The sequence below is a fragment of the Melanerpes formicivorus genome, unplaced genomic scaffold, assembly GCF_026170545.1.
Source record: "Melanerpes formicivorus ecotype bairdi unplaced genomic scaffold, bMelFor1.0.p_v2 SCAF_12, whole genome shotgun sequence".
In the NCBI taxonomy this organism is placed as follows: Eukaryota; Metazoa; Chordata; class Aves; order Piciformes; family Picidae; genus Melanerpes; species Melanerpes formicivorus.
In genome coordinates, this window is record NW_027142364.1 from 18,133,753 (window position 1) to 18,156,676 (window position 22,924).

The window sequence follows — 22,924 nt, forward strand, 5'->3', positions numbered from 1 at the left end:
CGAGTCCTGCTGCCTTGTGTAAGCTGTCCTGGCTGTTCTCGCCAGCTGGGCCCTTGTGTGTCATCACAGCCACTGGCCTGCCCACCAGCAGTCATGCCAGGGACCCCCACATGCCCCTCAGGGGAATGCTTCAGGGGAATGCTTTGAGCCTCCCCCAGGACTACCTTCACAGAACCATTGAATCACAGCATCGTTTAGGTTGGAAAATATGTTTAAGCACACAGAATCCAACCATTAACCCAGCACGCTAGGCCACTATTAAATCATGGCCCTCAGCAGCACGTCTATGCTGGCTCGTATTCATCCTGATGTTAACCAGCACCTCCAGGAACTTTTCCTTCCTAGCACTCTCTCCCAAGCCATTGCATATTTGGGTTGTGGTGACCCAAGCGCAGGACCTGTTACTTGCCTCAGCCACTGCTTTCCCGAGCCTCCATGATGGAGCATTCAGACTTTGAGAAGATGAGGGATGTTCATACAGCCATTCAGAGAAAGGCAGCTCAGAGGAGGGCAGTTTGGAGGCCAGGGGGAGCGCTGGGGCAGGGCCGAGGCCGGCGTTCGCTGCTTCACGGCACAGACCCTTCTTCCCGCCGCCCTGAGCCCGCCTCTCAGCGCGGCCTGAGACCCTCAAAGACCGCGCCCCGAGTAAGACCCCGGGGGAAGCAGCCTCTCCTCCCCGAAGCACGGCGAGCCGGGCATTTTCTTGAGGGTTTTCCATTAGCACTCTCGCCCTCCGCCCCGGAGCCGTCCCGCTGCCTGACGGCAACTGACATGGCCCAGCCCGAGGCACCGCCCCGCAGGCCGGGGTTGTGGCGGAGGGGGAGCGCGTCCTCCCACCCGACAGGGGGCGCTGCAGCCGGCGGGCGCGTTCGGCCTCGCCGCCGAGCCGCCATCTCCGTCTCTGATCTCATAAAGGTGTCGCGCAGGTTCCGCCCGGGTTCGTCATTCAGCCGCCCCGGGCCTGCCGCTGCCGTCGGCCTCCTCTGCGCCGCGGGACCCTCCCCCGTCCTCTCCCGCCGAGCTGCCGGCCGGCGTAAGCGGTGACTGCGCTCCCGCCCCGGCTGGCGCCGGCTGCCCTCCCCGCCCCTTCCTCCCCCCGCCCTCCCCGCCCCGGCCCCCTCTCTCGCCGGCCGGGCCCCGGAGCGCCGCTGTCGGGGTGTGAGCGGGGCCCGGCGCCGTGTTGGGCCGTCCCCTCGCCGGCGGGGCCATGGCCGCCAGCGCCAAGCGGAAGCAGGAGGAGAAGCACCTGAAGCTGCTGCGGGAGATGAGCAGCCTCCCGCCCAACCGCAAGTGCTTCGACTGCGACCAGCGCGGCCCCACCTACACCGACATGACGGTGGGCAGCTTCGTGTGCACCTCCTGCTCCGGCATCCTGTGAGTGTGGGCGGGGGGGCCCCAGCTCCATCCCTCCGAGCCGGCCCGGCGGCGGAGGGCAGCCCTAGGGGCCGGCGGGTGAGCTCCCCTCGAGGCCGGTGCCGGGGGTCGCTTGGCTGCGGGGGCGGTGAGGCGAGAACAGCCAGTGCGCGGGGTGCAGCGGCTTGCCTTCGGTCTGCTGCGCCGGCCAGTGCCCCGCGGGCTTCTCCTTCCTCGGAGCCACGTCGGAGGGGAGCAGACGGGAGCTATCCCGGGGAGGGGACGGCAGGCGGAGGTAGCATTCGCCGAAATCCCCCATCGGAGCCCTCGGTGCGGGAGATGGCGGTTGCTAACCGGTGGGTGTGTGCGAGACCGGGCAGCAAGGCAGCCTTGGCGGCTGGGCAGCCGCAGCAACCCGGTGCTCATCCTGTAGTTGCCCCTAGGGAGGTGTTTTCCTGCACGTAGGGAGTATAAGCGCTTGCCAGCGGGACGCACACGAAGGGTGAGCAGCACCGCCACCCCATTGGAAGTCGTTGAGAGTGTGACAATTAAGGAAGAGTTTGGAGAATACTTTTGAAAGGGCGCACATGGCGGAACAGTTCAATTTTGTCGTAGTCTTGAGGACGGAGGGAGTCTAACCCTATTGTGAATACCGAGTTTAACGTTTAAAAATCTTGCTTTAAAGTTAAATAACCAGTCTAGCCTTTTGTGTTTCAAATTGTGCTTCGTAGTAGTTTTTAAGACTGCTATCTGAGCTCTAGCTTAGAGGATAGACTCTAGCCTTAATAGCTTCGTATACTTGATCAGAAAAGTAACAGAAGGCTTTTTCCTGTTACTTCTTACAAACTATATATATAAACCTTGGGAAGGGTTTGGCTCTGATAAAGTGAGTTGTATTTTTCCTGTTCCTCATTCCTGCATGGGCCTTCCTACTACTCCCCCTTTCTGTTCCAAGATAGTGTGTACGAAACAAAGAGTTGAGATCTGTCAGTTCTGAGTTTTGCTTGCAGATACATCCTGCTGCCTTAAATGTTGCTGTTTCCATGGCTGAATCCCTTTGCTTGTCAGTGTTTCTCTGGCATTGTGCTTATGGAATGGAGCAGAATCAGAGTAGCCCAAGTAAGAAATAGTATGTTAAAGGACACAGATTTGTGCTTTTAGGAGTTTGAGTTCATAAGAGGCATTCAGGAGCCTGAACTATTTTCTGTCCCTTTCCTAAGAAGGGCTAAGTACCCCACACAGGTCTTCCAAGTGAGGTCTGGTGTTTTAGAACAAAATTGGTAATTATACTGAGATTCAGAACAAAGCAAACATGTAAGTTTTGTTGCTGAATTTACATGGAACAAACTGCCTTTTATACTGCTAGACAGCTAATTAGTCTAAGGGTATTTCTTCCTTTCTGCTTTGTGTAAACTTTTGAACAGGCTTGATGTGAATACAGAAAATACAGTTGGGTTTTGGGGCTGAAAAGAGACTCTGGTTTTTGACATACACATGCTACTTAATCAGCCAGCTATGGCTATTGTTTGTTCTGTTAGCAAACTGTTATTTGTGCTGGCATGTGAAACTATTTTAAGCTACTGCACAGAGCTTATTTAATGGTTGCACATGTTCTTACTGGTTAAACTGACAGCGTGATAAAAGCACTCCATAAGAATATTTTCCCTTGTTTTTCAGGCTTTTTGACCTTAATAGACAAATGCATTGAGTGCTGCTGATATGCTTAGCATGGGTTCAGCAGGATTTGTTGTGTGGGTTGGAAAGTATGGACTGGTTCAAAGTCTATGGTCTAGTTTACAGCAACTAAAAAGATATATGTGCAGTGAAATGGCTCGTAAGCAGGGGACAGCTGTCACTTGTTATTGGCCATCATTTGGATGTTACCATGCTTAAAGGAGGAAGACTTCTTCTGAAGAAAAGCTGTTCATGCATTGGTCTTCTAATAAAATGCAAATCATTCATTTGCATTCTAAATATGCAGCGTTTTTGTGTGGCTATAAAAAAGAAACAGTTTTAGTTGTTAGAGCTAGTAACACCTACACTTAAAGCTGGAGTAAAGGACTCTTAAGAAGCCTTAAAGCTTTCTTCTAAAATAATTTTGAGCTCATTCTTTCATGTTAGCTTGGAAGTACTTTCATAAATTGTGAGTGCATGATCCTCTGTATTGGTTAATACCTCGGAACCTAGCCAGTGGGGTATGTTTGTTAGTGATGAGATGTGGTGTAGACATAGGTCATGTCTGTTTCATAACTAGAAACTGTCACTTCTGTCAGAACAGTGCTTCATGCAACTTATTTCCAGGAGCTTTTCACTGTAGAATTAAATGCTGGAGGGAAGTGCTTTGGGAAGAAACCACATAATGGAAAAGAAAGTGTAGAAGTGCTGCTGCTACTGTAGTTCGTAATGGCTGCTTGCGTTCTACCTCATACTACTTGCTTTACTGCAAAGCTTTAATAATCTTACTACTTCATCTTGTTTGTATACTATGTGAATGACTTGCATTGCTGCTTAATTTTTTCTAATCTGGTACAGGAAGTATTCTAGGAGTCAACTAGTCCAGTTTTGTCAAGTACAAAGTGCCCAGTGCAAGGTTAAAATACTTGGTACATTAACAAGTCATCTTCATAAAGGTTTCTTAGTTAATTAGAAGTGGTTCCTAACACGAGTATTAGCTTAGGCTTGTTGTTATAAGTACAGTTAGCTCTAAATTTTAAAAATCTGCAGTGTAACATAGTTTTGTTGTAAGTTTTCTGTTGTGTTTATTCATTGTCCTGTCAAGGACAGTCAGTCAAACCCAAACCTTCATTCTGGATCCATCCTTGATTTCCTCTACAGGAGTCCGTGTTCATAAAATTGCAGAACCATTAAAGGTTGGAAAAGACCTTTGAGATCGTTGAGTCCAAACGTAACATGACTACCATAACTACTAAACTGTATCCTCAAGAAAAGAAAGAAAAGCCATCAGATTTGTTAATGGGTTTAGATATTACACCTTAGCATTTTTGTAACTGTTGCCCAAAATAGTATGCCTAGGGTGTTTGAGCGCTGCTGTAAATGACAATTAGTGACTTTGAAAAGCTCTGTTTCTGACTTCAGTGTTGAAGGTGAGTCATGTCAAGTTACAAGTATGAATGGCACAGAGGAAATCCTTTGCTCTGATACCTAGGTTTTAAGTTTTTCTCATTGGTTTGGGTTTAGCAGAGCGAAAGTTCTGCTGTGTAAAATGATGCAAGCAGGAGAAAGTTTGTGAATAGCAGTGTGGACAGTGGCTTGCTCTGCAAAGACCCCTGCATGTTCCCTGTCTTTAAATTGTCTCCATGTGGAGACAAGCATGCTAGGATCATACAGGTTGTGCCTAATTTAACTTCTTTGCTTTTGACAAGAATAGAGGATATGTAGAAATGAACACACAGTCATTTCGTCTCTGAGAGTGGGAGGCAATGCTCTAGAGGAGCGGTCCTCTCAGGTCAAGGATTACAGTAAACATCTTGACAAATGATGGCAGAGAGATTCTTTCAGTTTCACAGAAGTCCTTTGCTTTGAGGGATGATCTTGGTAGCCGTGTTTCTGGGTGTTAGTGTGTGTCCTGCTGACAATGATACCCATCCCTTTGTTTTACCAAAGCCTCCTTGCCTTGTTTCTCTGCTTGGCTGTGCCTATTTGCTTTTGAGTGCTTCTTTACTACTCTTGGTCAGTCTGCTCCTAAGTTTCATGAAGGGACTGTGTTTTTAAGTTTTCAGATGGAAAATATTCCTGTTTGAGTGTCCACTTCCACAAGTTTTGTACTAGAGGCAATTTTCATTTAACCTTGACTTTTAAAAGTACCTGCTGATGTGACAACTCAGACTCTCTGCGCGCGCTCTCTCTCACTGCTGCCTTCTTTACTTCCTCCCAACTACTGAGGAAGTCTCTTCAGATGTTTGCACTTCTTGCTTGTGTCAGGAAGATGCAACAATGAATGTTTAGAGCATATGATTACAGTGGGGAATGCTGAAGCCCTTTTATGCCATTTCTGAAAGTTGGATCCTGGGGCTGCCTTTTGACTGTTTGCAATATTCCTAGTTGAAATGTTGAGTTCAAAATTTTCCTGGGTGAGGGACTTCTGTACCAGCTATACTGGAGTGTTTGAGGACAGGTACCCATAAGAAACTGAAAAGCAGGTCTTGGTGCAGTGGTGGTGGATTGTTGTCTCTGTCCCCAAAAGACATTTTGCAGGAGTTACAATGGTTTAAATAGTGTCACAGTGAAGGTGATTCTGGTTATTTTCATAGTATCATTCAGGGTTGGAAGGGACCACAAGGATCATCTAGTTCCAACTCCCCTGCCATGGGCAGGGACACCCCACACTACATCAGGCTGGACAGAGCCGCATCCAGCCTGGGCTTAAACACCCCCAGGGACGGGGCCTCGACCACCTCCCTGGACAACCCATTCCAGGGCTTCACCACTCTCATGGGGAAGAACCTCCTCCTCACATCCAGCCTGAATCTCTCCAGCTTCATTCCATTCCCCCAAGTCCTACCACTACCTGAGATCCTGAAAAGTCCTTCTCCAGCCTTCCTGTAGGCCCCCTTCAGATACTGGAAGGCCACAATGAGGTCACCTTGGAGCTTTCCCTTCTGCAGACTGAACAGCCCCAACTCCTTCAGTCTGTCCTCATAGGAGAGGTGCTCCAGCCCTCTGCTCATCCTTGTGGCCCTTCTCTGGACTCGCTCCAGCACCTCCACATCCCTCTTGTAATAGGGGCTCCAGAACTGGACACAGTACTCCAGGTGGGGTCTCACCAGAGCTGAGTAGAGGGGGAGGATCACCTCCCTCGACCTGCTGGCCACACTTCTCCTGATGCAGCCCAGGATCTGATTGGCTTTGCGGGCTGCAAGTGCACATTGAGAGCTCATGTTGAGCTTTTTGTCCACCAGCACCCCCAAGTCTCTCTCCTCAGAGCTACTTTCCAGCCAGTCACTGCCCAGCCTGTATTTGTGCCTGGGATTGCCTCGACCCAGATGCAGGACCCTGCACTTGCTCTTATTGAACCTCATGAGGTTGGCTGGTGTGACTTACTGATCTTCCTCTTCCTTTGGAGCATGTTTGGCAAATGGTACTGTGTGTTTGTGCATGCATATGGGCTTTAATTTATGTTTTATAATAAAGGTATTTCCTATATTACTTTGTCTTCCTTTCAGTGTCATGACTGGGAAGAAAAGGAAATGTCTATAGCACAGCTAATACTATGCAGCTGAGAAAGGATGCTTGCTTTCTCTTAGCAGAAAGTTAAGTTAACCTTGATTGTGCTTCTAAATGTACGTGTGAGCCTTTTGCTGTTAAAAATAAATGAGCTTGTGAGATGGTGGAGGGTCTCCAGGGAGGTCTACAAGTATCAGCAATGGCCACTGCTGCTTCTGTTCTCCATTGCTACCCACAATGGCATAGAAATAGTAAGGAATGGTGTGGTACTGGGCTTTCTAAGGCTTGTTTTCCAGAGACCTGGGGAGGTAGTGTGCTTTAGGATGGCTTGGCATTTGACATGCCTCATAAACTTCCTGCTTCTTAGGGGATCAGATTTTGCTGGCTTAGTCTTGAGATTGTGTTAGAAAGTGATACAGGGGAGCATGAAGAGTGTTGAGCAGCCATCTGCCCGCTGACTATTCCAGCAGAGCCCACCCTGTAATTTTTTCTTGTTTTTGTCTGGCCTTTGCAGATGACTTTGCTGACGTGTTTGAGCTGAGTGCAGGAATGGCTGCTCTGCCAACAATCACAAGTTCAGCCATAATTTGCTGCTAAATTATGTCAGTAACAAATGTTCAGTGCTCATTGACAGTGTTATGAATGTTTAATGTTTCAATTGCCAGACTTCAGAATCTTGTGTCAGTGACCTTAGAGCTTCCTTTGTTTGAGAATGCCAGTTTAACAATGCTCTCTGAGGAACAGAGGTCTCATGTCCTGCTTGTGTTCTCAGCAGCTGCCCTTGTGGCAGCTGTGTCACCAGACACTTGGGCTGAGTTGGTGGAGGATAGTCTCACAGCTGGAAAGTTCTGGTCACAGTGCTGTTCTGCAGAAATAACCATTGCTGAGTATGAGGAAGGTTGGCAGCGATGAGTGGGATCTACGTGTGGGATGTTAAGCTATGGTGTGCTGGATAAGTGCAGATGGCAGAACAGTCTTACTCAGTTGTCTTTCTCAAGAGTCTCTTATGTGACAGCAGTGAACTGGAGTAAGTGCTGAGGTAGCATTTGATTGCTGTCTTCCTCAGTGTTTGATTGCTTTCCTTCCTGTAGTAGGGAAAGGAGTAGCTAGTACCACTGCACAGATAAGGGTTGCAAACATTTGTTGAGGGTCAATTTAAAGCTATGCAGTATTAATTTGAACGGAGGGACTAGAATCCATTTTGTCCCCTGTTAAATATGGAATACTGTGAAGTGTTAGAACTATGCAAGCAAGTGGTAGGTATATTTTTCCAGTAAAAAAAGGTTTGTTAGTTCCCCATAAGGGATAATTGTACTTGGCTGTCTACCAGCAAGCTTCCCCTGTAAGTAGATGAGCTGTTTGTGAATCATTTCGGTCATGTAGCAACCTCTGTAGGTAAGGAAGGGTGTAAAATAAGTTAGAATTCTTGAAGTAAGAGTAGCCTTAGTACATAGGCTTGGTTCTCAAGTTCTTCATAAATTTCATGACTGTTCTGTTTCAGGGAGATTCTAGCCATTTCATGGTGTGATGTTACTGGAAGTGGCTCAGGCAGGTTAGAAATCATTAAAACAATAGTTTAGCTGTTCTAATGGTAGAATTGAAGTACTTTAAGGAAGGTAGTGCATGTGTTTTGGGCTCTGTTTGTATGCTGTGTAATGTAACCTTTTGAGTTCTTTGGTCCAGTCTGATGACTTGTACTGCTTTAACATAAAAGGAAAGCCTTTCTTAGATTTTTTCACCCACCCCTTGCTGTGTTAAGCACAAATACTTAGAATCATGGAATCATAGAATCAGTCCAATCTATCACCCAGCCCTTTCCAATCAACTAGACCATGGCAGTAAGTGCTTCATCCAGTCTTTTCTTGAAGATCTCCAGGGATGGTGACTCCACCACCTCCCTGAGCAGCCCATACCAATGGCAAATCAGTCTGTGAAGAACTTCTTCCAAATATCCAGCCTGGCACAACTTGAGACTGTGTCCTCTCATTCTATTGCTGGTTGCCTGGGAGAATAGATTGACCCCCACCTGGCTACAACTTCCCTTCAGGTAGTTGTAGACAACCATGAGGTCTCTCTTGAGCCTGCTCTTCTCCAAACTAAACAACCCCAGCTTTCTCAGCCTCTTCCTATAGGGTTTGTGCTTGAGACCCTTCACCAGTTTCATTGCCCTTCTCTGGACATGTTCCAGTACCTCAACATCTCTCTTGAATTGAGTGGCCCAGAACTGGACATAGTACTCAAGGTGTGGCCTGACCAGTGCTGAGTACAGGGGAAGAATAACCTCCCTTGTCCTGCTGGTCACACTATTCCTGATCCAGGCCAGGATGCCATTGGCTCTCCTGGCTGCCTGGGCACACTGCTGGCTCATGCTCAGCCTACTATCTACCAGCACTCCCAGGTCCCTTTCTGTCTGGCTGCTCTCCAGCCACTCTGACCCCAGCCTATAGCACTGCTTGGGGTGGTTGTGGCCAAAGTGTAGAACCCTGCACTTAGCCTTGTGAAATCTCATTGGCCTCTGCCCATCCATCCAGCCTCTCAAGGCTGCTCTGCAGAGCCCTCCTACCCTCCAGCAGATTGACACCTGCTCCTAACTTGGTGTTATCTGCAAACTTACTGATGATGGACTCAGTTCCCTTGTCCAGATCATCAGTAAAGATATTGAACAGGATGGGGCCCAGCATTGATCCCTGGGGGACACCGCTAGTGACCCACCAACTGGATGTGGCGTTATTCACCACCACTCTCTGGGTCCGGCCCTCCAGCCAGTTCTTGACCCATTTCAGAGTCAATCTGTCCAAGACATGAGCTGCCAGCTTTGCCAAGAGTTTGTTGTGGCAGATGGTGTCAAAGGCATTGACTATACTTGTATGTATAATACTGCAGCTTGATGATTACCTTGGCAGTTATGGCTAAGTCATGTCCAGGATTTTCAGTCTTCCTGGACCATCAGTGTGGGGCTCTAGTCTCTCATCATGCCGGACATCTGACGCTTCTGCCTTGTAGTCAGACCCATAGGAGTAAGGCATGTCTTCTTCCTTCAACAGGAGGGTGTGAAAGAGAGAAGAATCTGCCTTATCATAGCTATCATTGTCTAAATTGGGGAACTTTTGAACCTGAGCCTTAAAATCACAGTCTTTGGTAGACAGGCACATAGGAAGTCTCTGATTAGACTCTGCTTTAATTCCACTTAATACTGCTGCTTAACACAGTTGAAGACCCATGTTTACTGATGTAAGTGCTTTGAAGAGCCCTAATAGTATATCAGTGCAGAGTAGCTGCTGTTTAACTTGTGCAGTGTCTTTGGTGCAAATATGGGTACAATATAGCACTTGAAATGCACTGACTGTAAAAATTTGTTTCCAGCAGGAGCCAATGTGAAAGTTCAGGTATGCTACCTGTGCTGAAAAACATGTATTAGCAAATCACTCCAGCTTTTAAAATAGTCATTAAATAGTTCACAAGTGCTTAGCTGTGCATCTTCCTTAGGAGGAGGAGAGCAAATTGAACAGACTAAGGCAGACAAAACCGCTTTCATTGTCTAGAAGCAAGGCACAGGGATTGGAACAAGTGTATATGAAATGCCAGGTGTGTGCTGACATGGCTTCTATGCTGTCACTTAACACATGATTCTAGTGTCACTTAGTGCAATCTGATTGCTTGCAAAGAGGTGTTTTTAAAAAGGTGTTTAAAAAAGCCACACAAATCAAAGAAAACCCAAACAACCAAGCATGAAACTAAGAAAATCCATTGTTTGAGAGTTGATGTTAAAGTTGCATCATCTTCAAATGAATATTAACTTAAGTCTTAGATGATGATAGACAGTGTTTTAATAAGCTTATTTGTGATAAGATGTGGCTTTTATTTACAACTAGATGAAAGATGTTCAATTGTTAATGTCAGTTTATCATTTTGAGACAGGAAGTTAATTTGCTGGTGGTTGAGTTACATGAACTAAACTGCCTTGCAACATCAGTCACTAACGTTGATCAAACTTCTGCATTCCTGTTGAGGTGCTGAACCATGGAGTAATTTTAAGATGCTTGGGTTTTGGAACATTTGTTTAAGCAAATAGCATTCTGTAAAACTCATTCTCATATGCCACTAGGTATGTCTGATTTCTTTTTAAGGTCCTCAAATACATTGCAAACATTCTTTATTTTTATCCAAGTGTTTCAAACACTGAGCGTCTTTCATCTTTAAAATGAAACTTGGGCTAAAATGTTACTGCTTAGTGTTCTAATCAGTATCCAGCTTAACTAAAAATGTGGGGATATTCTAGTGCACAGCCAGAACTGTCTTTTTACAGGTACAGTGCAAGAGAAATTTGCAAGCTAAATGCACTTCACCCCATTGTACTTAAACTCAAAATGCTAAAAGTTGTTTAGAAGTTGAGTAGAAGGTGTTAATATATTTTGTCATTGGCTGTTTTGATGTGTAACAGTTTAATTTACAGCTAGTATTTTTAGAATAATCACTGCTAGTCTTCTGAAATTAGATGCCAATGATTATTTTTATGTAGTTACTTTGTTATTCCTAAAAGCTATCTTCTAACAATTGATTTGTCAATGATTTGTGCCCTGTATTACATCCCTTGAAAGTTTTCCCCAACTTCCTTACTGGAACCTTTCTTCTCATTTACCTAACTACAGAACTGTGTACTTTGATATCACATAGTTTGTTTGCTTAATTTATGTTTCAAGACTGCGTTGCAAAAATCCAATTTGGTTAAGCTGAGCATTGAAGTAACCACCTTGTATCGCCTGCCTTAACATCTCTGACACACGTGGGATGTGGTGTTCCTGCTTCCATTGAGCCAAACGCGGCTCGATGTTAATGGCAAGCGTTTGTGGACAAAAGCAATAGTTAGCATGTATTTAAAGAAAGAACTTGAACAGAAAGAAAGCGTTTTTCAGCAGGATTTTTCTGTGTGCTTGCAGGTTGAGCAGAGTTTGACATGTCAGGCTTTGGCAGTACCAGTGACTGGAGTTAGCCCTGCTGCAGCAGTCTGGGTACGGGTGTGAGGATGCTGCTGGTCTCCGCTTAAAGGCGAAGCTGCTGAGGTTTTGAGCTGTGTCATTAGTGAGAGTGGCTCTCATTTGAGGGTGCAATGAAAACATTTGTCTCTTGGCTTTCGTAGTGTTCAGGAGGAGGAGGAAGACAGAGCCAGCAAAGAGATGCTGGGAGGTAGTAGGAAATACAAGTTAAATCCAGAGAAAAAGCTGGAGAGCTTATCTTGAAGAAACCTAGTGACTGGATAAAGTTGTAGTAACCATAGATGGAGGTGAGGGAGGAGTTGGAATGGAAGAACTCTCCAACAGATATGTCCAAGGCTGAGAGATGAAAGAGGCACAGGTGAATGTCTGGGGAGGCAGATTCAAAACCAAGTCTAATTATGTTTTCACAAATTTGCCTAGGCAGTGTCAGAGTGATTTTGCATGTGCACGTCTAAGCATTGGTCTCCTTGAGGCTCAGTTATGTGACTTTGCATGCTGAGCTTGCACAGCCTTTAGGTGTGTGGAAGTGTCAAATGAGCGTGCTGTGGAGCTGGCTCCTGAGATTGAAACTGCCTAACTTCTGTTTGTAACGCTACAAGTGATTGTGTGATGACAGATTTCCGGAATACTGACTGAATACTTCTTGATTCCTTTTTTAGACGGGGCTTGAATCCACCCCACAGAGTGAAGTCCATCTCAATGACTACTTTCACACAACAGGAAATAGAATTTCTGCAGAAACACGGGAATGAAGTAAGTATTGCTTGGCAAATGTCAAGTGATTTTGGCACTTTAATATCAAGCTTTAAAAGACTACTTCAGGAAAACCATGGTTATTTTTTTTCTGTAGCAAAAAGTAAGCAGAAGCCTTTTGAAGGCAGCGCCATTTGAAATGATGCTTCTAAAGAGCTTCTTTCACATAGGCAGCTGATCAGCATAGTGTTATGTGTTATTGCTCAACCAGACCATCTAGAGTCACATGTTGAGCAATTCTGAACTGGGTTTTCTTTTGCACAAGCCAGTATGCATCTGTCCTTTCTTTTTCTGCCAGCCCAGACCTTGAGACTAGCTGCAGTATTGTTTCCTGAAAGAGTCAACCATGACAAAGTTGTTGCTTGTGCCTGTATTTTCTCAGAGCAGGCTTCAGAAAACTTTCTAGTCGTTGAAATAGCCTCTTTCTTTAATGAAAGTCTGTTGATGTTGAAGGCTCTTAGAGAGAGAGGAAGGAAAGGGAGAATGTTTTTCCTCTGGAGTCTGCTATTGTAAGTGGTAATATGTTTAGAGTAGCATGGGGCAATTTTGAAGCTTTGTTCATTGGAACAGATGAAAACTGAATATGAGATTCATGTTGGATCAACTCTGTGGGGACACATGGAACATTTGAACCCTGGATGTGGCTGTTGCTGACTTCATTTGAGGGTGACAGTTATACACTATAATGTACTATGTAGCACTGAGGATTTGGGAGGCAGCTTTTGCTTCTGTTCTGTATTAGTGTAAATTCTGTTGCACTTGAATTGGGTCAGTATTTAGTACAACTACTGGTTGAAGACCATGCAGTGGCTAATTGACATGTTCATGTGAAACTTTGTGGGGATAAATCCCATCATTAGCTAAAGTGCTGAGAATTAACTTGTCTAAACTTGGCCCATTCATAACTGTTAGGTTGAGGAATGGAAATAAGTGACAATGGGGTTTTTTTTCTACCCTGGTAAATGTGTGTGTTGTTGAAATGGCTCTTAGGGGCTGAGTCCTCCAGACAAAGCCAGAACAAGGTCTGAACTCTTAGAGAGACAATAAAATACTTTTAATGGCTTTGCTGGTTGTTTTGGAATAGTTTTGTCATATTAAAGCTGTCTAACATTATGTATGTACATATAGCATATGTATGCTTAGCATACTGCTGACATTTTGCACAGGAAGCATAATAAAGAATCTTTTGTGTGTTGAAATGTAGTATGTTGATGTTGCTTTGCCTAAGATTAGGTTGTGAATTCCTGCTTTGCTTTAAACTTTGTAAGTGTAAAGATGTGTGTGTGTACCTCCCTCCATACCTGCATCTGTTTTAATTTCAGTTTTTCACTAAATCTGGACAGACTAGAGAATGTCACCAATTTGATTGGTTTTCTTCTTCCTTTGTTTCCCATAGTTGTGTAGCCTAAAGTGATCCCTACTCAGCTGACTAGTGCAGTTGTCCTTCCCACTAGAGACCTGACTGGTCTGCCAATCATAATGGTCTAGTTGATAAATAATTTATTATTGACATAAGCTCCCAGAACTCTGCAATGCTGTGCTACACTTCAAAAGCAAGGGTCTTTGTTTGTTTGTATTCCTCTCAAGTATTGCAGCAGTTTAAATGAGCTGCCTCATACATGAAGATGCCCTCCTGAGTTTAGTTTTGGGGTTTTTGGATACTTTGGTACCTTAATTCCAAGGTAACACTAAGTGGATATTTGTAATTGCAGATGGTAGGTTTAACAGGTGTGCAAACACTGAACAGAAGATACGCTGCTTTAAACACTGTTAGAAGTTTAAAGCCTAATTAAGCATGTTTTCACTTGTCATGCTGTGTGCTGCAGTAGTTAAGTGCTTTGCTTTCTCTTGCTGTTATTGGACTTTGGAGTAATCCTGCAGATAAGATGAAGTTTTGGGCAGATGAAGGGTAAACTGTCTAATATTCTGGAGTGTGGACATATAAAGCAAAGTATGGCCACTGAATGGCTTAAAAATGTTAACCTTCAGTTGGTTTAGTTCTGCAGCTATATATTAAAAACTCAACTCTTTGCAGTCTGGTATGCTTAACATCCATTTTTCTGCAGCTTGTAAAATAATTTCATTCCCTCTCTGTCCTCCCAGTCATTCTCCAACACGGCCAAGGTCTCTGTGGTAAGCTGTCTTGCTTGGAGTTGAAGTACAATAGGGAACTTGTTCTGAATAGAAAAGAAAATGACAAATCTTCCCTGAGATAAGGTACCTATTAGGGTGGTGAGTTGTTCTTAGGGAAGTTTTCCACTCTCCTTCAAAAAGTGTTTCTAAGGTCAGTGTATTGTATGAGGATGAGGTTCTCAAAAAATAAAGAACTCCTCTAAGGCCTGTCTTTCTGGTACAGTCAAGTTGAACTTCTTTGGAGATGAGTATTTACTGCTTCACATACAGTAAAAAAATCTTTATTAGAAGACTTCTATATTTTGGTGTTGCTTATTCATCTGCAGGTGTAAATAATGTCCAGACTCTGGTCTTACTAATGTTGGAATTAGCTCACTTTCATAGCCAGAATGGAGACATCTTCTGTCTGACTTTGCAGTGCCTTCTGAAGTCCTTTTGAAGGATAAAGTCAATTCTGACTCACTGGGTAGGATTTTTACCCCTTTCATTCTCCTCACTAAGAGCAGTGTGAAGTATTTTCACACTATTTTCATATTGGGAATAATGAGGAGAGGGTGTCATGGAGATGGTTCTGTTTGAATAGTCATCAAGTGCCACTAGCTTTGGTTAGGCTGCTGCTTCAGTGTAACGGTAGTAGAAAGTGACCTCACTGTTTGCAGAAAGTGGGGGTGGTACTCATCTCATGTTGCCATTGGGGTTGTGAGTATTGATCCTGAAGCTGGACAATACTATTAGGAGGCAGTGTGGTTACAGATTTCTTTTTTTCTACTACACATGTGAAAACTGCCAGGCTCTTTACAACCTTTCCAGATAGTCTGTTCTAACGTGCATGGGTGGAAGAAAATGATTTGAATGGTCATGTATTAGGAAAATGTGGGGCAACTCTGGGGACAAAGGCCATGTGTATCTGAGATATGAACACTGTCTGGGTATGCTTGGGTGCTTGGGATTAGTTGAAGAGTCCCTGAGGGTTTTTTGTGCTGGTCTTTCTGACTCTTTGATTAGCACCCAGGCAGGTACCAGTTTTCCACAGAGCTCTTGAACTGGTAGCAGTATATGGCTGCTGCAGAGCTGATGTTTGGCCTAAACAAAGTGCCCTAGAATCTTCTCTGCTATGGAATGTGGCCTAGAAACCCTGGAGTGGAAAGAGCAGAGCTAAGCTGGAGCTGATGAGTCCTGACAGCATGAGCTGTGCAGTCAGGTGTCCTTGTAGTTGTGTCCCTGGTTCTGCTAATACGATCTAGAGATAGGTGAGCTGATTGTGTGCAGGGCGCTCTCTGTTAGCAGGATTTACCAGCTGGAGCTCTGACCTTGTGAAAGCAGCTATATCTTTTGGACCCAAACTGCCTTTGAAATGGGTGTACTGGCAGCATAAAATTCTTTTAACCTACAGAGATTAATGAATAATATTGACATCGTAAGTGCTGAGTTACTGAACAAAGCTGTAACTTGCTTACATAAGGGAACAGTTTCCAAATCTTTCTTCCTGTGGTGAGTGTTATGTTTTGGAACATAGTTTTGTTGTGTGGTAATCTGTAGTTCTTTGCACTGTCAGCATTACATTTGGTGCATAACTGAGGATGTCTTATTAGGGGGAGGGAGAGAAGAAATCTAATTGGGCATATGCTAAAATCCTGACAGGTAATACCTCATTAGAGCTTTTTAAATGAGACTGGTGTGCAGTCTTCCTATGCAGTGGTATATCTGGGGCTAAAGAAAAGTGCCATAGAGCTGGTAGTGTGCCTTTTCCTAGCATCTACCAGAGGTAGAATTAGAATAGAATAAACCAGCTTGGAAGAGACCTTCAAGATCATCGCGTCCAACCCATCAACCAATCCAACCCACCTAAACAGCTAACCCATGGCACCAAGCACCCCATCAAGTCTCCTCCTGGACACCTCCAATGACGGTGACTCCACCACCTCCCCAGGCAGCCCATTCCAATGGGCAATCACTCTCTCTGTATAGAACTTCTTCCTAACATCCAACCTAAACCTCCCCTGGCGCAGCCTGAGACTGTGTCCTCTTGTTCTGGTACTGGCTGTCTGGGAGAAGAGACCATCATCCGCCTGTCTACAACCTCCCTTCAGGTAGTTGTAGAGAGTGATAAGGTCGCCCCTGAGTCTCCTCTTCTCCAGGCTAAGCAACCCCAGCTCCCTCAGTCTCTCCTCATAGGGCTTGTGTTCCAAACCCTTCACCAACTTCGTTGCCCTTCTCTGGACTCATTCCAGCAAGCCAACCTCCTTCCTAAACTGAGGGGCCCAGAACTGGACACAATACTCGAGGTGTGGCCTAACCAGTGCAGTGTACAGGGGCAGAATAACCTCTCTGCTCCTGCTGGCCACACTGTTCTTGATGCAGGCCAGGATGCCATTGGCCCTCTTGGCTGCCTGGGCACACTGCAGGCTCATGTTCAGCCTACCATCGACCAGTACCCCCAGGTCCCTCTCTGCCTGGCTGCTCTCCAGCCACTCTGACCCCAGCCTGTAGCTCTGCATGGGGTTGTTGTGGCCAATGTGCAGAACCCGGCACTTGGATGCTTTTCCTTGCCATGCTGCCCTCAGTGTGTACAAGGGCAGGTGACTTCTTGAGCAAAATCTTAATTTTTGCTGGCCTCACTGAATTTTTATGATGCAAACTTGCATGGCTCTGCTAACAGGAGTTTCTGGAGTCTGGTGGCTCTCTGTTGTGTAAGCAGAAGGCTTTTGTCTCTCCCATATCCGCCTTCCCACACTGGAGATATGTATCAGTGAAATAGTTATGCCGTGGTGAAGTGTTGTTTGGTAGCTGAAACGTATGGCAATGGAAGAGAAATAACTGGAATCTCTGAATTGCTCAGGCTTTCTGCAAAATTGGATGGATACTGCTGTTTTTCTTTCTTTATTGGAAATGTTCTGAGTATGCCTATTCTTCCTCACCTTCTCATCTCTGTTAAAAACAAACAAACAGAAAAGGCAATACAGAACTCCCAAACATAACAAACAAGAAGCACCCCAAAAGCCAAACACTTGTGGAAAACAGGTAAGTTTCTGCTGTTCTTAGCCTTTAAAGCCCTGCTTGGAACTCCTGAAAACATAGGATGCTATTAGGAGACTGGATTTTAAACCAGAAGCCTTTCTGGTCAACTCTTTGTGGAGTACCAGATGTGCAGTGACTGGGATGAATTCTTTCTTCCTTTCTGCCAAAGCTGATAACAAGGGTAATTACTTACACTGTAGGACTACAAATGTAGAGTGTTTGGGAAACAGGATAGGTAGATGCAGTTCTAGGAAAGTTTCTTCCTCAAATAGAGTAGCTGCTGAATGCAGATGGAGGGAAACCAATGACATGAAGAGAAATATAGGTGAGGATGTTGTAACATGGAATATGCACTTGGCCCAATTTCCCCTCTCAATGATATATTTAAGTTGTGGCAACTCACAGCTTCTGCCTTGCTACCTCAAGGGTTTTTATCTAGGTCAGGGTGAGTAGGTTGAAGCTGGTTGTGATTCTCTTTCCCTCTTGGCTTCACATTGTACTTACTGATCTAATTCTGAACTTCCAGTATTTAGTTGCCAAATGCCTAATGACATCCCTTGCAGGACTGGAGCTTGTTGGCAGAGAACAAGTGCTGTTCTACCCAAACCAGTTGAAAAAAGGATTCACATGAGCTTTCAAACTTCATGAAGATAACTGCTGGATTTTGTTTTCCAGCTATTGTTACCTGACAACAGGAAACTTTGCTTTCCTGTGGTTCTTGCAGCTCCCACAGTGTAGTAGAGACCAGCCAAACTTCAGTGTCTTGCTTCTGTCAACCCTTCAATGAAAGCAGGCTGGCAAAAGCTGCATATGCTTGATCATTCTGACTTCAGTGCTGTCTCTGTGTTTTAGTTTAATTGTGGTTTTGATGCTGTTTCCTCCCCCTTTGTGCTACATTGGTGAACCAGTGGGACATGGGGGTAATTATACTTTTCAGGGACAGTGGACAATGACTCTGGATTGTTGGATGTGTTCCACTGTTTCTAGGGGCTGCTACATAACTTGAATGTTTACTCTGGGCTCCAGCTTGCCTGACTCTTCTCTGAACAGAGCATTTTGTTTAATAAAGCTTAGTTATCAAAAGGAGGAGTAGAACAAGGACTTTGGTGAGTGAACATAACTTTTGAGCAGAGGCTTATTTGTGCAGAAAGGACAATACCAATATCAAATGGCTGAACAAGAGTATCCCCAAGACGGATTTCATAAAGACACAGAATTTTTAGGCCAGGTACCTTAGGAGCAATGTTGTTTAACTTTGTGACAAGTTGGGGTTCGTTCTTAGTGTGTTGTCTGTAACTGCAAAGGAAGCAGTGATTTTGCTAAAATGGAGCTTAAGATAAATCATGAAACTTGAACAGTAGCACTTTCTAAGTCAGCTCTGCACTCTGATCTGTGTGAATTAGTTGAGGTGTTTTTTGAAACACAGGCTCTTTGGAATGTCAGATCATGGTTTTCAAAGCATATACTCTGAAGTTTTGCTGCTCCTGAAAATGACTTCCTCTTTTTCTCAAATAGCACATTTCAGTTAGAAAACTAAGAATGAAATTTCATGTTTAGTAGACCAACTGGTTGCTTAAAGCTCGGTTTCATGCACATTTATGCCCTTGACTTCCTTTCTGCACTTGTTCCTCTATGTCCTGCTAGTAATTAGCTGGCCAAGAGTCAGCATGTATAGTGAATGAGACAGGTGGAGCCCAGCACTGAAGCTTGTGTTGAAATGTGCAGCTGAAGTTACTCATCTGAGCTTTCTACATTTCCACTATTTTTTTTGTCACAATCTTTTAGTATCTCAAGTGCTGTCAAATTCAGGTAGTTGGATTTTAAAAGGTGTGACTAGCGGGGAGTTAGTCCAAGTACTGAAGACGTAAGTGCGTGTCAATCATTCCTTGCCATAACTCAACATACAGCTTAAATTTCCTTCATCTTTGTCATGAGTGACTTTTAAACAGCTTTGAAATAAAAAAAAATGTGACTACCTGGTTAGTAAAATACTCACATTTCTCACAGTGAGCTTTTCTTTGCATAAGATTCAGTATGATCAGAGGGCTGGAGCACCTTTCCTATTGAGGACAGACTGAAGGAGTTGGGGCTGTTCAGTCTGCAGAAGAGAAGGCTCCGAGGTGACCTCATTGTGGCCTTCCAGTATCTGAAGGGGGCCAACAGGAAGGCTGGGGAAGGACTTCTCAGGATCTCAGGTAGTGATAGGACTAGGGGGAATGGAATGAAGCTGGAGGTGGGGAGATTCAGGCTGGATGTGAGGAGGAGGTTCTTCACCATGAGTGGTGAAACCCTGGAATGGGTTGTCCAGGGATGTGGTCGAGGTCCTGTCCCTGGAGGTGTTTAAGCCCAGAATGGATGAGGCTCTGTCCAGCCTGATCTAGTGTGGGGTGTCCCTGCCCATGGCAGGGGGGTTGGAACTAGATGATCCTTGTGGTCCCTTCCAACCTTGAATGATACTATGATACTTCTAGCAACTTACTTTAAGACTATGGAAAGATAACTGTTTCTAAATGTGAGTTCTGTCCCTGACAATTCTAAGTTAATTCCAGTTTGGATTTTGTCCTGTGGTATTTCACAGCACACTGCCATTGGCTTTGTTGTAGATAGCTGAAAATTGTGTATTATGGCTTGCTGGAAGCATAATCAATGCGGTATTGTGGGTCCCTGTCAAGTCAGATGATGGTAACAGAAGTATAGCTAGAAAGGGCATACAGGTCACAAGCAGACAAGGACAGACAAGGGGCCTTTGATTGTGTTCTGAATGCTTGCTTGGAACGGCTGCTGATGTTCAAAGCATTGTGTGATACTTCATACAGAAGCAGACAAAACTCTGCCTTTCAGCTGTTCTTGTGTGATATTACAGCTTTATGAAATTAGGCTGTCTAAAGGACTTGCCTATATTTAAGTCTTGTAAGAAATTGTACTTTGTCTGAGAGCTGTTTAGGTGAAGGAAGATGTCATTTGCGTGTCTGGTGCAGCAAAGTAAATGTTTTAACTTGTGTTTGTACAGCCACTTGCCGTTGAACTGACACAATGAGAGCTTGCTGAAGCCTGTGTGACTGTTTGGGTTCTTGAGCTTAATGCTGTGTGGTGGTGTGTGCTGCCCATTAGTAATGCTGCTCTCTGTGCACCCAGTAATGAGAAGCAATAAAGAGTCCCTGGCAGGTTTAATGAAATGCATTATAATAGTGACTTAAGGCACTGTTCAGTTATTACTGCTTTTGTGTTTAGGTATTTAGAAGAAATTAGTTGCTTCAGGAAATACTTTTGGAAGTTTGTTTTCTGCAGTTTTGCAAAAATTGCAATGCAGTGCAGGAATTGATGCCTTGCATCATTTGAAACCAGCCATGTGTTGGTCCTCCTTCCTACCTACTTGCATATTCATGGAGCTCTTATCTACTGTAGCTGGTAAATGATCTAAAGTCACACAGGACCTCGTTTTTTGCTTTCTCCTAGAAATTGTTTGTGCTGCCCAGGAAGGCTTGAGACTGCTGTGGAATTTTGTTCTTTTTCCCCCTTATTTGGAATTCTTAAATGCTTTGGGGTAAAGGTGAAACGGCAGACTGGGAAGGGGAAAGGTGAAAAACTGGATTGTGGTTTGACTGTTGTTGTGAGTTGATCCCAGTACAGGTTTCAGTGGTACTAATGACATGGTAATTGTGATGAGTTTCTTTGATGTGACTTGGGTGGTAGGAGGAGGGGAAGTAATGTAATGGCCTGATGTGGGTGGGGAGGAGGACTTTTTCCTTCCTTCAATAGCACATCTTGGGCTGGGTGTGAGCTGATCATCACAATACAGCCCTCAGTGTTAACTCTGCTTGGTGCAGGGTCACGTAGGGACTGTTCTAACACTTGTGTTTCTGCTTGTCTGAAATTGGGCACAGTGTGCTCACCAATCCAAAGCAAGGAGAGACTACTGCTGGCCCACCTCAAGCTATCCAATGCAGACATTCAAAGCTGTACCCATAGATGTTCTGACTTTATACATGTTGTCAGCAAAACGCAGTGCTTAGGTGCAAGATTGTTACCACATGCTTCATGCTGTTGGCATTTGGTTTAGAATAGACTGTTTGGCCTAAGTTTGTATCTTCTGACTCTGAAGAGGTTATAAAAAATACCTTCAGTTTCATTCCATCTAGTACCATATTGCAAATAATGACTGTTAAAATATACACCTCACATCGCTCCATTGAACTTAACCCTTTTGTGAAGTACAATTGCTGATCGAATGCTGACTAGCTGAGTTTATTTGAAGTAGCAACTACTGACCTGATCTTTAAATCAGTGTTTAAATCACTAATTTAGAGCTATCCTGTGATCATTACATCTGCTTCATGTTGTCCCTGTCCAGTCAATGACAATAAGGACTGGAACATTGGACAAGCAAGCAGACTGAAAGAAATATTGGAGAGATTAAGTATGAAATACATAGTTGTGCTTGCTGTCTCATCTCTAGTCCTGAACAATGTTTGAAATCACCTGAAGATTTGCCATATTTGACAGCTAGTGCTTCCAAAGATGCTAAGTTGCTTTTGGTGAAGTTAGCTGGTCAGGTAAAGAAGAAAAACCATTCTGGGGAAAATGATGTAGTGGGAGTAAAACAGCCTTCCCCTTGATTTGTCAGGAAGAGCTTGTGCAGCTCTTAATTGTTAGAGCAATGTGCTTCCTCTGAAATTTCTGAGACTGTGCTGAAAACCTGACACTGTTGCAGGAAGAGAGGGCAGCATTTGTGGGAGGCCTGTAAGGGAGATGGTCAGATTTATCTCAGGGTGTGAGAAGGATGTTATCACAAACAAAGCTTTTGGCTTCCCTTCTGTGAAAAAACTGTTTTGAAATGGCAGAGTCTACTGTTAGAGAGTAGCTATTGTTTGGTATATGATTTGGGTGTGTACCCAGGTTACTTGCAGAGCAGTCCTAAGTGCTTGAAGAAAATGTTTGAAGTGTGACAGCTCCTGGGGCTGGTTCAGTTTTGAGAAGTCACCTTTCTTAGTGATTGAAGCTGGACATACTGAAAATATTGCAAGTGCTTCAACTTTCATGCTCACTGCAGTTGGAAAGTTTAAACAGAGCAAGAATACTTTTCACCCATTCTCACCCCTTCACTCAGATGAAATGTGTATGATTCCATAGCAACTGCATCATGGTAAGGAAGACTCTTTAAAAAAGTTCTTATGCTCAGGATTTGTAAATGCTTCAGTTGAGTTCCTTTAAAAAACAGCCTCTGGGTTTATGGCACATGAAATCTGTTTAAACCCTGAAGAAAAGGTAAGGGAATGTGTAGAATTAGGGGAAGGAGAAGAATCTTAGTAGAATCAAGTAGAAATCAGGTGCTTTGCCCCTTTTTGAGTGCATACCACAAATATTTTGTTAAAGAGCAGTGCTTGATGGTGAAATTGGATGCTGGAATTGGCTTGCCCTGCTGCGACAGATGGCCTTACAACTTTAAGGTACTTAGAGTAGTACATGGTGCACCAAGCAGTTGTTAAAGC

General features: G+C 44.4%; 1 protein-coding gene across 9 annotated transcripts in view; it reads left to right on the forward strand.

The window, feature by feature from the left end:
• The first annotated feature begins 926 nt into the window (after window positions 1-926).
• The window catches only part of AGFG1 (ArfGAP with FG repeats 1), a 36,692-nt gene continuing 14,694 nt past the window's right edge, over window positions 927-22,924 (forward strand). For 3 of the 9 annotated variants that reach the window (XM_068145535.1, XM_068145536.1, XM_068145542.1), the window contains exons 1-2: window positions 927-1,374; window positions 12,191-12,284. In XM_068145535.1, the coding sequence (XP_068001636.1) occupies window positions 1,208-1,374; window positions 12,191-12,284 (261 nt within the window). In that variant the 5' untranslated portion in view covers window positions 927-1,207. The remainder of the gene's footprint in view (window positions 1,375-12,190; window positions 12,285-22,924) is intronic. The other 6 variants (XM_068145538.1, XM_068145540.1, XM_068145543.1 and 3 more) reach the window with 3 other exon arrangements.